The 15008-nt window shown below is 46.4% G+C and overlaps 1 protein-coding gene across 2 annotated transcripts in view; it reads right to left on the reverse strand.

Annotated features, from left to right (window-relative positions):
* Window positions 1–9777, reverse strand: part of LOC129840966 (glycine receptor subunit alpha-3-like) — a 116103-nt gene extending 106326 nt beyond the window's left edge. The window contains exon 1 of one of the 2 annotated variants that reach the window (XM_055909038.1): window positions 9624–9777. In XM_055909038.1, coding sequence (XP_055765013.1) covers window positions 9624–9670 — 47 coding nt within the window. In that variant the 5' untranslated portion in view covers window positions 9671–9777. Of the gene's footprint in view, window positions 1–9255 lie in introns of both variants that reach the window. The other variant, XM_055909037.1, reaches the window with a different exon arrangement.
* Between the last annotated feature and the right edge of the window lie 5231 nt (window positions 9778–15008).

The raw sequence follows: 15008 nt of genomic DNA on the forward strand, positions 1-15008 counted from the left end.
TGCCTGTTAACGGTTCCATTTGATTGATCAATGCGCTTCCACTTTCCCACAGCCCCGGCAGTCAATTTATAAGCTTAATCTCCCGTGGAAAAAAGCGTCTAGACAATATTTCACCATGCTACCAGGCTAGCATTTGCTTTGCAGCAGTTGGGATTTGTCTAAACCTTGCTGTCTGCCTCTGACCTCAGGAACAATGTTGCAGTTTTTTGTGATCTCCACTGTGCCATGCATATGAACGTGACGAGACTGACAGCTTCTCTGATACACGCCAATTCATTGATCAGGATCATTAATGGATATATCCAAAAAATTGGCAATATAAACGAAGGTAAAACAAATGAAAGTGCACATAGTTGGCTGTCATTTCAGCTGCTTGGTGTGAGTTAGTGGGCTAGCGCTAGCTAGCAAAGGAGAAGTAGCTAGCATGCATAGATAGCGCGGTTGTTTAGCAACAAAACCGACGCGTGCGCAACTATGGGGAAAAACAGACGGTTCGGCTTAGATTGTTTTATTTGATTTATACATTTTTGCATAGACAATGCAAAAATGTATAAATCAAATAAAACAATCTAAGCCGAACCGTCTGCACACACACATGACTCTACACACTCACTGACACTCCAACACACACGTAACATGCTCACACATTCATACTGACTTTACACACACACACACACACACACACACACACACACACACACACACACACACACACACACACACACACACACACACACACACACACACACATATATCCTGATGCCTAGTCAGTATCTACCTCTATCGCTCTAGTATCCCTGCACATTGTAAATATGGTATTGGAACTGACCCTGTATATAGCTTCTTACTTTCTCGTGTCCTTATTTATATATTTTTTGTTTTTGTTCGACCTTGTTATTTGTAGTGCTACATTAATATTGATTACTGCATTGTTGTGGGTTTGGAGCAAGAAAGGTATTCCACTGTACTTGTGCACGTGACATTAAAAATTGAAAAATTGTAAACTATATTTAGTCTCCGATGTTTATTGAAAACATAAATACATTTGCACAATGAGCACTTGTTGTCTCTCAAAATACATCGTTACAGTTGTTGGTTAGCTAGCTAGCGAAATTTTGGCATATTAGCATAGATGTGACATCTGTCAAAACAAGTCATGGTAACAAGAAAAATATAAAACTAGCTGAAACAAACCACCTACGACTCCACACATTGCAGCTTCTTGTCATCGTCGCTCGTTATCTGGCCATCCAGAATCACAACAACACACGGCCTTCTGCCCCATTGAAGCTTCTTGTCATCGTCGCTCGTTATCTGGCCATCCAGAATCACAACAACACACGGCCTTCTGCCCCATTGAAGCTTCTTGTCATCGTCGCTCGTTATCTGGCCATCCAGAATCACAACAACACACGGCCTTCTGCCCCATTGAAGCTTCTTGTCATCGTCGCTCGTTATCTGGCCATCCAGAATCACAACAACACACGGCCTTCTGCCCCATTGAAGCTTCTTGTCATCGTCGCTCGTTATCTGGCCATCCAGAATCACAACAACACACGGCCTTCTGCCCCATTGAAGCTTCTTGTCATCGTCGCTCGTTATCTGGCCATCCAGAATCACAACAACACACGGCCTTCTGCCCCATTGAAGCACACGCATCAGTTTTGTGACATTGTCAGCTAACCCTTCTATAGCTGCATGCCAGTGATTTGTTTAGCATAGCTACCCACTGCAAATAGAATGGATAGAATGAACAACCAGCCCATTTGGCTAGCAACTTCACAATTTCAGAACTAATGACTGACTGTTGGCCGGACTATTTTGTATGGTGGAAAGATTAATTTACAAATTTACTCAATATAACAACATTTATGAAAACATGTTGTTCATCTTTTTTTATATGTTGACAACCATTTTATAAAAGCAATAAGGCCCTCGAACCCAGAAATGATCGTGTGATAACTCCCTTCTAAGGGCTGTAACTCTCATCTAAAGGCTTCCCCTTGGGAGTTATCATATGATAATCCCCAGGTTCTCATGCCTTATTGCTTACTGAAGACCCTGTCAGGCCTGTGCAGCACCTCGTCACAAGCCACTCACTCCATCGCCCTGATACAGAGGGTTGAGTCACTGTGTGAGTGTGTGTGTGTGTGTGTGTGTGTGTGTGTGTGTGTGTGTGTGTGTGTGTGTGTGTGTGTGTGTGTGTGTGTGTGTGTGTGTGTGTGTGTGTGTGTGTGTGTGTGTGTGTGTTGGTGTGTGGAAGACACAACCAGGGTTATATGAGTCAGCAAGCCAGTGTGGCCACATTCATGACAACCAATAAAGTGCAGGGGCCAGAGAGACCGCAGGCACCCACATGACCAACTCAGACACACACGAGCGCACACCATTCAAAACCAATTTCAATCCTTAGTGCTCACCACTTTTCCCCAAAACATAGATTGCCTATCACAACATCCAGCTTTTATTGTCACATCTTGTATTCCTCCACATTGGATTGATACACGCCTGTACATACACTAGAGGAAAAAGTCTACGTCCCAAATGACACCCTATTTGCTATATAGTGAACTACTTTTAACATAGGGCTCTGATCAAAAGTAGTTCACTATAAGTGAAAAGGTTGCCATTTGGGATGTATGCTAATAAACTAAGGCTGTTTTTACAGAGACGGCCCAATTCTGATATTTTTTCCACTTATTGGTCTTTTGACCAATCACTTCCGATCTTTCCACATCAGATCTTTTTCAGAGCTGATCGGATTGGTCAAAAAGATCAAATTTAATCAAATCACATTTTATTTAACACATGCTTCATAAACAACAGGTGTAGACTAACAGTGAAATGCTTATTTACGGGCCCGTCCTAACAACGCAGAGAGAAAAATGTAGAACATAATAGAACAAATAATAACACAAGGAATAAATCCACAATGAGTAACGATAACTTGGCTATAAACACAGGGTACCAGTACCAAGTTGATGTGTAGGGGTACAAGATAATTGAGATAGATATGTACATTTAGGTAGGGGTAAAGTGACTAGGCAACAGGATAGATAATAAGCAGTATCAGCAGTGTATATGATGAGTCAAAAAAGTTAGTCCAGGTAGCTATTTGGTTAACTATTAACTATTTAGCAGTCTTATGGCTTAGGGGTAGAAGCTGTTCAGGGTTCTGTTGGTTACAGACTTGGTGCTTCGGTACCACTTGCAGTGCGGTTGCAGAGAGAAAAGTCTATGACTTGGGTGGCTGGAGTCTTTGACAATTTTTAGGGCCTCCTTCTGACACCACCTGGTATAGAGGTGAAGGACGGCAGGGAGCTCGGCGGGCCTTCGTGTTGAGGGTCAGCATGGCGGAGGTGTTTGCCTACTCTCAGCACCTGGGGGGCGGCCCGTCAGGAAGTCCAGGATCCAGTTGTAGAGGGAGGTGTTTAGTCCCAGGGTCCTTAGCTTAGTGATTGAACGGTGGGCTGTAGTCAATGAACAGCCTTCTCACATAGGTTAATTTTGTCTAGGTGGGCGAGGGCTGTGTGGAGTGCAATAGAGATTGTCTGTGGATCTGTTGGGGTGGTATGCAAATTGGAGTGGGTCTAGGGTTTCTAGGATAGTGGCGTTAATGTGAGCCATGACCAGCCGTTTAAAGCATTTCATGGCTACAGATGTGAGTCCTACGGGGCGATATTCATTTAGACAGGTTACCTTGGCGTTCTTGGGCACAGGGTCTATGGTGGTCTGCTTGAAACATGCAGGTATTACAGACTGGGTCAGGGAGAGGTTGAAAATATCAGTGAACACACTTGCTAGCTGGTCAGCAATGAGTGAAGAAAAGGCCAGAACTGTGCTGCCTGTGTAAACGTAGCTTAAAAGATTCCAGATAATTGACACCAATTCCAGAGTCCCCAAGGGTTGCTCTGGCATTTACACTTAGAATTTTACACCAAATAGGAGTGAAATGGTTAAAGGTATCTTCCAGCCAACAACACATGTACAGTATTACCATTGGTCAAAGCTCTGTTAGAAGAGCTCCTCCAATACATGATGTTCTTATCAGCTGGAGGATGGGAAATGTCCTCTCAAACAAACAATGAGACACAGAGGAGTGGGAGGGATTGATATATTACACTGTTTTTGTTGCTAAAATCATCAGTCCTGGTTTGTTGTGAGTCCTCAATCTATGAAGACGTTAGATAAACAATAACCACCTCCACATCAAATAAAGCAGATAATACCACAGTCAGCCAGTTCATCCGTCCATCATCCATCTATCCATCCATCCATCCATCTATCCATCCATCCATCCATCCATCCATCCATCCATATGTTCAATATCATCAACCTAGCAGATCTGATAAATAAAATAAACTTTAAAGTCACTGAAATGAAGATCACTATAACGCCCTGAATGCTGAGAGTTACGGAAGAGCGAGAGACGGAGACAGAGAGAGAACACCCTCACCACTAACAGCAGCACGTCTCCCTCTCGACACAGGACCTTAACGGTCTGTGCTGAATAGTAAAAGGAGAGAGATGAAGTCGAGTGACAGCAGTCAAGAAGGTGCTTCTTGGTGACCTCAGTATATTTGGCTGAGCATGGTGTTCGTTTGCAATACCAAAGCTGGGATTTGGTTTGATTTCCTGCATGGGACACTAAACATAATTACATGTTCAACTGCTAATCACTTTAGCGTAAAAACGTCTGCTAAACGACCATATTATATGATATTATCAGATTACAGATTGAACAGGCTCCCTCCAGTGTGCTCTCCCTACGATGTTTGATTCCTGCATTGGACACATGTATAAATATGACTAGGTGTTGAACTATAAATCGTTTAGGATGAACGAGCATATCATCATTGCCATATATGACAGTATAAATAGGTTTCCTCCAGTGTGCTCTCTCTGCGTGGTGTAGCCCGCCTGCTTGTGCCGCCCGCTGGTTGGCACGGTAACGCCCGGTGGGGCATGGGAACACTCGCTGTTTACCCCAAAGATCATTTAGTAATCCCCACAGGGCAGGCACGTACAGAACAGCAGTGCACGTAAAACAGCGCATGTTAAACTAAACCCAGGGGGATGGATTGGAGGATACAAACAAGTGTGTGTGTGTGTGTGTGTGTGTGTGTGTGTGTGTGTGTGTGTGTGTGTGTGTGTGTGTGTGTGTGTGTGTGTGTGTGTGTGTGTGTGTGTGTGTGTGTGTGTGTGTGTGTGTGTGTGTGTGTGTGTCACAGTGAGGGCGGATAGACACACAGTAGATGCAAACACCACATGGGTTCTGGTGACATTCATGTCAGATTGTCCGACAGACGATTTGGAGATTTAGACTCTTTGTTCTATGTTAATGACTCACGAGGCTGGGCTGAAGAAGCCTAGCTGTTTGCGTTTATCAGTGATTTAGACTCTTTGTTCTATGTTAATGACTCACGAGGCTGGGCTGAAGAATCCTAGCTGTTTGCGTTTATCAGTGATTTAGACTCTTTGTTCTATGTTAATGACTCACGAGGCTGGGCTGAAGAAGCCTAGCTGTTTGCGTTTATCAGTGATTTAGACTCTTTGTTCTATGTTAATGACTCACGAGGCTGGGCTGAAGAAGCCTAGCTGTTTGCGTTTATCAGTGATTTAGACTCTTTGTTCTATGTTAATGACTCACGAGGCTGGGCTGAAGAAGCCTAGCTGTTTGCGTTTATCAGTGATTTAGACTCTTTGTTCTAAGTTAATGACTCACTAGGCTGGGCTGAAAAAGCCTATCAGTTAGTGTTTATCAGTGTTCCCCAAACCTCGGGAACACACAGCCATGTAGCTATACTTATTTGAAGTGTTTCAGCACTGGTAGCCCTTGATTAGTTGAATCAGGTTCCAGTTGTGGAATAAATGAAATAAGTGGAACTGGCTGGGAGTAGGCTGACTCCAGGAGAGGTTTGGGAAACCCTGGTGTACATGAGTTACTCCCCAAAATATAGTGACTGCCTGCCTAAACGTCCGCAGGGGGACACGAATGAGTCCAAGCATGAAATCTACAGTGAAATATTAAAAGCTCTGCTTTCTAAAAATCCCCCTCCCAAAACTCCAGTCTGCCTGTAACATCCTCTCCCTCAGACTGCCATTTTGTAAGCAGTCCAGCAATGACATGGATTCAAAAAACAGATCCTATAAGAGCCCAAATGGAGGTCATTAAACTTTGAGAAGCAGGACAAAAGTCTTACAAGGCGAACTTCCAGCAGAGCAGAATGATATGTGAGATGCTATTCAAACATCCCTTTCTTGTCGAGTCTTGTCGAGTTGTCAGGAAACCCGCAGAAGTACAAGAATGTATATAGCCTCGTTGTTATTTTATTGTGTTACTTAAATGTTTTACTTTAGTTTATTTAGTATATATTTTCTTTAACTCTATTTTCTCAAAACTGCATTGTTGGTTAAGTGCTTGTAAGTAAGCATTTCACAGTAAGGTCCACACCTGTTGTATTTGGTGCATGTGACAAATACAATTTTATTTTATTTGAGTGCTAAAAACGGAATCCACTACTTCTCCTGCCAGTGCTGCCCGCCAGGTCACCTCTCTCTCTTCTCCCAGCCCTGGTATGACAGACAGCTTTATAGTGGAATACTACCTCTAAAATGGTGCCTACCAGGGCTTACCCCTACCCTCTTCACCTTTCCACTTGCCACCAACTCTACAACCCTGTCTGATGCCGCTTCAATGGTTTCTGACTGTTTGCTCATGTTGCTCCACGTTGCCACAGTACAGGACAAGGGCTCTAGAGGAAAGCTAGCACCCCTCGCGGACCACAATGCCACAGTACAGGACAAGGGCTCTAGAGAAAAGCTAGCACCCCTCGCGGACCACAATGCCACAGTACAGGACAAGGGCTCTAGAGGAAAGCTAGCACCCCTCGCGGACTACAATGCCACAGTACAGGACAAGGGCTCTAGAGGAAAGCTAGCACCCCTCGCGGACCACAATGCCACAGTACAGGACAAGGGCTCTAGAGAAAAGCTAGCACCCCTCGCGGACCACAATGCCCGGCACAGTGCAAGCTTTGCAAACAGTGGGCTAGGTACCCAAGTGAAATGTCTCCCTTGACGTAGATCTATCTGGCCAGCAAAACATAGACAGACTTTCCCATAAATGTTTCATTTGCAAGTACATAGCTTGCCCTACACAGTGTGCAAAGAGTCCCTTTCGCCAAGATCACTTCAAGTGAAGTGACAAACCCACAGGGGAAAGTAAAGTGCTCCAACATGGACTGGCTGCTATGCAGGCCCAGAGTAATGAAGATGAGGGAGAACAGTGTTTAAAGCCTAGACCCCGCAACCAAGAATACGCATCTGATCTATATATCCTCGGGATTCTAATTACACATATAATTCAGTCCCAAATGGCACCCTATTCCCTACATAGTGCACTACTTTTGACCAGGGCCCAAAAGTAGTGCACAATGTAAGGAATAGGGACTCAGCCCATAGATAAACCCTATAGAAAACTCTCCAGTCTCCTTGGACTCTGAGCTGACACTAAACCAATACACATTGCAATGTGTGCCAGTCAGGGACATGGCAACAGGCATGGTCTGCCTAAATAGTGTACCACTTTTGACCGCCCACGGTGCCATTCGGGACACAGCCATGATATCAATAATTCAATACAGGGGGATGCCAGCGGAGGACCATTACTATCACAGACACATCACACCAGAATAATACGTTGCGTCGTTAAATAATGGAGGATGATCGACGGTGCATGTACGGGGCCTTTGAATGAGAAGACTTGTGTTGGTGGCGGTGATGCACGGCTCGAGTGGGATTAGACTTTTCAGCAATTGCATTACCTCTGTGGAGTTAGTTGAGAAGGACTCAGGGAAGGAATGAGAGCCGGAGAGAGTATTGAAGTGGGAAGAGAGTATTGAATTGGGCGGGCTAGAGGTATCCTTAGAGAGAGAGAGAGAGAGAGAGTAGCTATTGAAAGGGGAGTCCAGCCCGCTTACAAAGAATAAGATATTACAACATGCCGTGTGTTTTGTAGAGATGAGTGGTCCCGACGGTTTGCTCTGTAGCATAGCTGTTTGTCAAGCCTGACATAATGTCAATTAACATGGCCCTATGACGTGGGTAGACTGTCAAACTTGTTACACATGAACTAAACTGACTTCTAAACACTGAACATGGCTTGAGCAAACATATGTGGATCAGACATGTGTAGGTGATCATGTGTAACCTGCTCTCTAGATAGTAAGTAGACTTGGGCATGTGCTTGAGTTGTATCAACATGAAAAAGGCTTTTGTTGTATCTATCAATGTTTCATATCATGTTTCTTGGACACGTGTGTGTATCTGAGAGAGAAAGAGAGAGAGAGAGCGAGAGAGAAGCTTTCATATTACAGCCTTAATATTTGACCAAATCGAACACACCAGCCTCTCCAGCATGTTGTATTACATAACAAATTACAATGGCTGGCTGGGACCATAATTGCACTATAAAGATTGCATCTATGTGAGAAAGCTTATGTTACAACTTGATCTACAAATACCTTCACTTTCACATCCAATAGCCCATAGTGTTTAATCGTTAATAACTGTCAATCATATAAGGTGTTACATATATATATATATATAATTCTGCTCATTCGGATGGCATGCAAATATACAATTAATTTGGATAATTCAAGCGGCTTTTTCTTAGGATCTCGGCCCAGAAATCTATTCCATGAGATTTCTCGATAACGGCACCTGTTACTGAGAGAGAAGAGAAATCCTCGTCAGGATCAGATCAGCACACTGAGCATGCCGATCGAATTCCTGGGAAACGGGGATTTGAGAAATACGCAGACAGTTTACAGCGTCTACATTTAATACAGACAGAAATTGAATTCACTTATCGGGAATACTAAACGGCGCGTGCATCATGATCGTACCGTTTCTGACTGATTCGTTGGGCAATGGCCAAAATCCCTCGCGGAAGGATCACCACATGTATGTTTGTCGAGATAAAACATCATGCATAGATGACTCTCTTATAGGCTTTTGTACTTGATATGATTCTTCTATCTATGTGCCTGTAGCCAAATCCCAAAATTTGAGAGGAAAATCCACTCCGTATTGAACGCTTCCAGTGTTTTAGGGTCAAATAGCCTATTTGCGAACCACTCAAATCATTGGCGCACTCAAAGCACCTAAGATTAATCAATTAGTTCGGGAACTTCAACAATCAGTGTGAGTAAAACAAGCCGCGTAATGTTGGCTGCTGCCGAACTCCCTTACCTTAGCAACACAGCTATTTCCCACGCGAAGAATCCCCATACAGCTACAGAGTGCAGCCTTTTCCGCGTCATCTCAAGATTTGAGTTGCATATACATATACCCGGGAACGCCTCAACTGCCTCTGTTCGCCACTTAGGGTAAGACTCTTGATTTTCAGCACCGTGGACAGTGCTCCAACTGATGTCGACACAATCCAACACGCGGCAGGCTCGTGGCGCACGGTAAACGCAAACGCATAACAGTTTCGGAATCCCACATAATACTAATCGACTTCACTACTCATAACTGGACAGGTTTTGCCGACCTAGCAACGACACCAACAAGAGAGCATAGTAAATTCTTAAAATACGACTCTAAAGTAGGAATACCAGTAATGTGGTGTAGCGCTCGGCAACTGTACAGATTCTTGACACATTCACAGACATCTCAGCAGTCTTGGAGACCCGGGCATAGAGAGAGCCCGCCCAAGACGCGCGCGGCACCGGTGACTGACAGCGCATTATTCCACTCGCTCCTATAAATGTTCCAGCAGAGCCACGCTAAATTAGACAAGCACTGATGTGGAACATCATTACTTCATGAGCATCCCCCCCATCTCTCTCTCTCGCTCTCTGTTTCATTGACATATTACAGCACGATCCTGTAATATGTATCCAATTTGTTGTCATTTATTAGACGTTGCTCGTCGAGTTGCTGTCCAGATCAGCCTCATGTGTAAGCTACAGCAGCCATAGTTTACACATGACTATTTACTATTTTACACACAATATTACAAAACAACAACATCGAATGTTATTCATGATTGCTTTCAAGTATCATTATGGATTACTACATTATGCACAGGTTCTCTACGGGTATGGTAATCAAACAATATGAGTCTTGATAGTTTTCCACCGCTATGACCATGAGCAAAGCGGTCAGGAAAGCTTAATAAATAAATAAATAGTACATTCATGGATTTTAGAACATGGACATTTAGTTTAGGATTACTGCTTGGGAATGTGACGTTTCAACCAAAGTTTACCTTCATATGAATAATATGTTCGTTCATGTATACCATATTGAGAACATCTGTATGCATATGATATTATGTATAAGGACAGGTCGGATCTGCACGCACACACACGGGATGATGAGTAAGATTGTGAGTAAAAAAGGGGGTGTATGATGCCAGGCTGATGGAGACTGGCCGTGTGGTGCCATGGGCAGGGTGTTCAGCACAGCTGGCTGGAGGTGGTTGCATCTGTGTGTGCTGTACTGTAGACACACACGTTCACAATCAAATGTAGTGTGCCATGTTTTTGTCAAACCGATCTGGAATCAGGTGATAAGCAGGCATGAGGCAGCAGGCATGCACTCCAAGTTTAGCCTGCCAAACAGAGCACTCATGCAGTCAGACTATTTGGCCTGTCCCTGTCAGTTTGAAATGCGTTACTGATGCTATCAAAAATCCAGTCTCTACACATGTGAAATTTGCTGTTGAACTGTCCATAGAATGGTCTGTAATGATTTATTGATGTTGCCAAGGTGATGGGGGTGATGGTGTTGAAGTGTAGTGTGGTCTAGTGCTGGTTCCTCAACAGCTGTGATGACTACACCACAGGCCAGGACAGGTCTGTAATGCCCTTGGGCTGCTGGTGATAGCTTGCTGAAGGTGTGAGGAGCACAGCCCTCTCCAGTGTTACTGTGGATGATGGTGTGAGAGGGAGGTGTGGGTATTTAAGAGAGAAAGAGAAAGGAGGACTGTCCTGTTAAATTATACACTGTCAAAATATTCTCAAAACACTATGATTGTGTGATGAAACCATGAAAGGTAGTGTACCTAGCCTGAGATGTGGTGTTTGAATATAAACCTAATGCAAGTGTTATGATACACAGAAAGTGGTTAAAAACAGTTGACGTACTCTGAAACACCCAAAGTGGTTCTTAAATCTGAATATTGGTGTTTTTAACAGAATGTTGTGAAAACACTTTTTGGGGTTTCAGTGCATGTAAAAGGTAGCATCAAAACACAAAACAATATTTTTTTGCAGACTGTGCCTCTCATACAATCAAATGGTAAAGAAATGCAAATGGTTTATAGCCTAAATATTGATTGATGATAAGGGCATATGGATTTTGTTGTTGTTGTGGAATTCCACCTTAATTTTTTCAATGCTTTCTTTAGACAGATTAGAAACAGGAGACAGAGAAGGAGTGACAGTGGGACAGGCGGAAGCGGGAATTGAACCCCCGACTTCTGGAGTAGTAAGATGAGACATTTCATTGGAATTTAATTGGCATTTTATACACTCAACCACACAGCCACAATGTAAAAAAAAAAAAATATGAATTTGACAAAAAATTAATGCAAGTCGTTTCAATTATTTGTTCATTTCATTTTACCCCAATATTTTAAAATAAAAGTAATATGTTGCTCAAAAGATGGAGAAAATTCAGTGATTGAACTCATTGGAAGTCTGGTTTAAATCTCTTTACACTTCTTATCTTGACATGTGGCTCTGTTTTCAGAGGATTGTGGGTAATTCAAACATTTTAGACTTATTCCATATTTTACACAATGTGGTCGGCATGCTTGAAGAAAGAAAAGTACACTGCTCAAAAAAATAAAGGGAACACTTAAACAACACAATGTAACTCCAAGTCAATCACACTTCTGTGAAATCAAACTGTCCAATTAGGAAGCAACACTGATAGACAAAAATTTCAAATGCTGTTGTGCAAATGGAATAGACAAAAGGTGGAAATTATAGGCAATTAGCAAAAGACCCCCAAAAAAGGAGTGATTCTGCAGGTGGTGACCACAGACAACTTCTCAGTTCCTATGCTTCCTGGCTGATGTTTTGGTCACTTTTGAATGCTGGGGGTGCTCTCACTCTGGTGGTAGCATGAGACGGAGTCTACAACCCACACAAGTGGCTCAGGTAGTGCAGTTCATCCAGGATGGCACATCAATGCGAGCTGTGGCAAAAATGTTTGCTGTGTCTGTCAGCGTAGTGTCCAGAGCATGGAGGTGCTACCAGGAGACAGGCCAGTACATCAGGAGACGTGGAGGAGGCCGTAGGAGGGCAACAACCCAGCAGCAGGACCGCTACCTCCGCCTTTGTGCAAGGAGGTGCACTGCCAGAGCCCTGCAAAATGACCTGTCCTGTTCTTGCGTCCTTCGTCTAATTGTAAGTTTGTTTGTTTCAGGTCTGTTGCCTTCGTTTATTGTTTTGTAGTTTGTTCTAGTGTTTTGTCAGTGTTTCGTCTGTTTGTAATAAATCGTTATGTATTCAACACCCGCTGTGCCTTGGTCCGTTCATACACCACCAGACGAACGTTACAGAATCCCCCACCAAACCCGGATCAAGCAGTGGGTTAACGGACAGCAGCGACAGCAGCAGTGGGTCAAGGAGGAATGGACATGGGAAGAGATTCTGGACGGAGAAGGACCCTGGGCAGAGCCAGATGAGTGTCGCCGCCCCGAGGCGGAGCTGGAGGCATCTAAAGCGGAGAGGCGACGATATGAGGAGGCAGCACGGAAGCAAGGCTGGAAGCCCGCAAGTACAACCCAAAAATTTCTTGGGGGGGGGGATAAAGGGTAGTGTGGCGAAGTCAGGTAGGAGACCTGCGCCAACTTCCCGGGCTTACCGTGGAAAGCGAGAGTACGGGCAGACACCGTGTTACGCAGTAGAGCGCATGGTGTCTCCTGTACGTGTTCATAGCCCGGTGCGGGTTATTCCACCTCCCCGTACTAGCCGGGCTAGAGTGAGCATTGAGCCAAGTGCCATGAAGCCGGCTCAACATATCTGGCCTCCAGTACGTCTCCTCGGGCCGGTGTACATGGCACCAGCCTTACGCATGGTGTCCCCGGTTCGCCAACACAGCCCAGTGCGGGTTATTCCACCTCCCCGCACTGGACGGGCTATGGGGAGCATGCAACCAGGTAAGGTTGGGCAGGCTCAGTGCTCAAAGGAGCCAGTACGCTTGCACGGTCCGGTATATCCGGCGCCACCTTCCCGCCCCAGCTCAGTACCACCAGTGCCTACACCACGCACCAGGCTTCCAGTGCGTCTCCAGAGCCCTGTTCCTCCTCCACGCACTCTCCCTGTGGTGCGTGTCTCAAGCTCAGTGCCTCCAGTTTCGGCACCACGCATCAAGCCTCCTGTGCGTCTCCAGAGCCCTGTACGCACTGTTCCTTCTCCCTTCACTCGCCCTGAGGTGCGTGCCCTCAGCCCGGTACCTCAAGTTACGGTACCACGCACCAGGCCTATAGTGCGCATCGAGAGTCCAGTGTGCCCTGTTCCTGCTCCCCGCACTCGCCCTGAGGTGCGTGCCCTCAGCCCGGTACCTCAAGTTACGGTACCACGCACCAGGCCTATAGTGCGCATCGAGAGTCCAGTGTGCCCTGTTCCTGCTCCCCGCACTAGCCTTGAGGTGCGTGTCTCCAGTCCGGTACCACCAGTTCCGGCACCACGCACCAGGCCTACTGTGCGCCTCAGCGGGTCAGAGTCGTCCGCCTGCCATAACGCTGCCTGCACTGCTCGTCTGTTCAGCGCCTGCCCAGTGCCGTCTGAACTGCCTGCACTGCTCGTCTGCTCAACGCCGCCTGCACTGCTCGTCTGCCCAGCGCCGTCTGAGCCATCCGTCTGCCCAGCGCCGTCTGAGCCATCCGTCTGCCCAGCGCCGTCTGAGCCATCCGTCTGCCCAGCGCCGTCTGAGCCATCCGTCTGCCCAGCGCCGTCTGAGCCATCCGTCTGCCCAGCGCCGTCTGAGCCATCCGTCTGCCCAGCGCCGTCTGAGCCATCCGTCTGCCTAGCGCCATCTGAGCCATCTGTCTGCCCAGCGCCATCTGAGTCATCCGTCTGCCCAGCGCCATTAGAGCCGCCCGTCTGTCCCGAGCCATTAGAGCCGTCCGTCAGTCAGGAGCCGCTAGAGCCGTCCGTCAGTCAGGAGCCGCCAGAGCCGCCAGCCAGTCAGGAGCCGCCAGAGCCGCCAGCCAGTCAGGAGCCGCCAGAGCCGCCAGCCAGTCAGGAGCCGCCAGAGCCGCCAGCCAGTCAGGAGCTGCCAGAGCCGCCAGCCAGTCAGGAGCTGCCAGAGACGCCAGCCAGTCAGGAGCTGCCAGAGCCGCCAGCCAGGCAGGAGCTGCCAGAGCCGCCAGCCAGGCAGGAGCTGCCAGAGCTGCCCTCCAGTCATGAGCTGCCCTCCAGTCATGAGCTGCCCTCCAGTCATGAGCTGCCCTCCAGTCATGAGCTGCCCTCCAGTCATGAGCTGCCCACCAGTCATGAGCTGCCTTACAGTCATGAGCTGCCCTACAGTCATGAGCTGCCCTACAGTCATGAGCTGCCCTACAGTCATGAGCTGCCCTACAGTCATGAGCTGCCTTCTAGTCATGAGCTGCCTTCCAGTCATGAGCTGCCTTCCAGTCATGAGCTGCCACTCAGTCCGGAGCTGCCACTAGTCCAGAGTTGTCCTTCTGTCCTGAGCTACCTCTCTGTCCTGAGCTACCTCTCTGTCCTGAGCTACCTCTCTGTCCTGAGCTACCTCTCTGTCCTGAGCTACCTCTCTGTCCTTAGCCTCGTCCACCGCCGGAGCCGCCACCGCGGACAGATGCCCACCCAGACCCTCCCCTTGTGTTTTAGGGGTGCGCCCGGAGTTCGCACCTTGAGGGGGGGGTTCTGTCACGTTCCTGACCTGTTTTCTGTTGTTTGGTATGTGTTTAATTGGTCAGGGCGTGAGTTTGGGTGGGTAGTCTATGTTATGTGTTTTCT

This window comes from Salvelinus fontinalis, chromosome 42 (genome assembly GCF_029448725.1).
Source record: "Salvelinus fontinalis isolate EN_2023a chromosome 42, ASM2944872v1, whole genome shotgun sequence".
NCBI lineage: Eukaryota > Metazoa > Chordata > Actinopteri > Salmoniformes > Salmonidae > Salvelinus > Salvelinus fontinalis.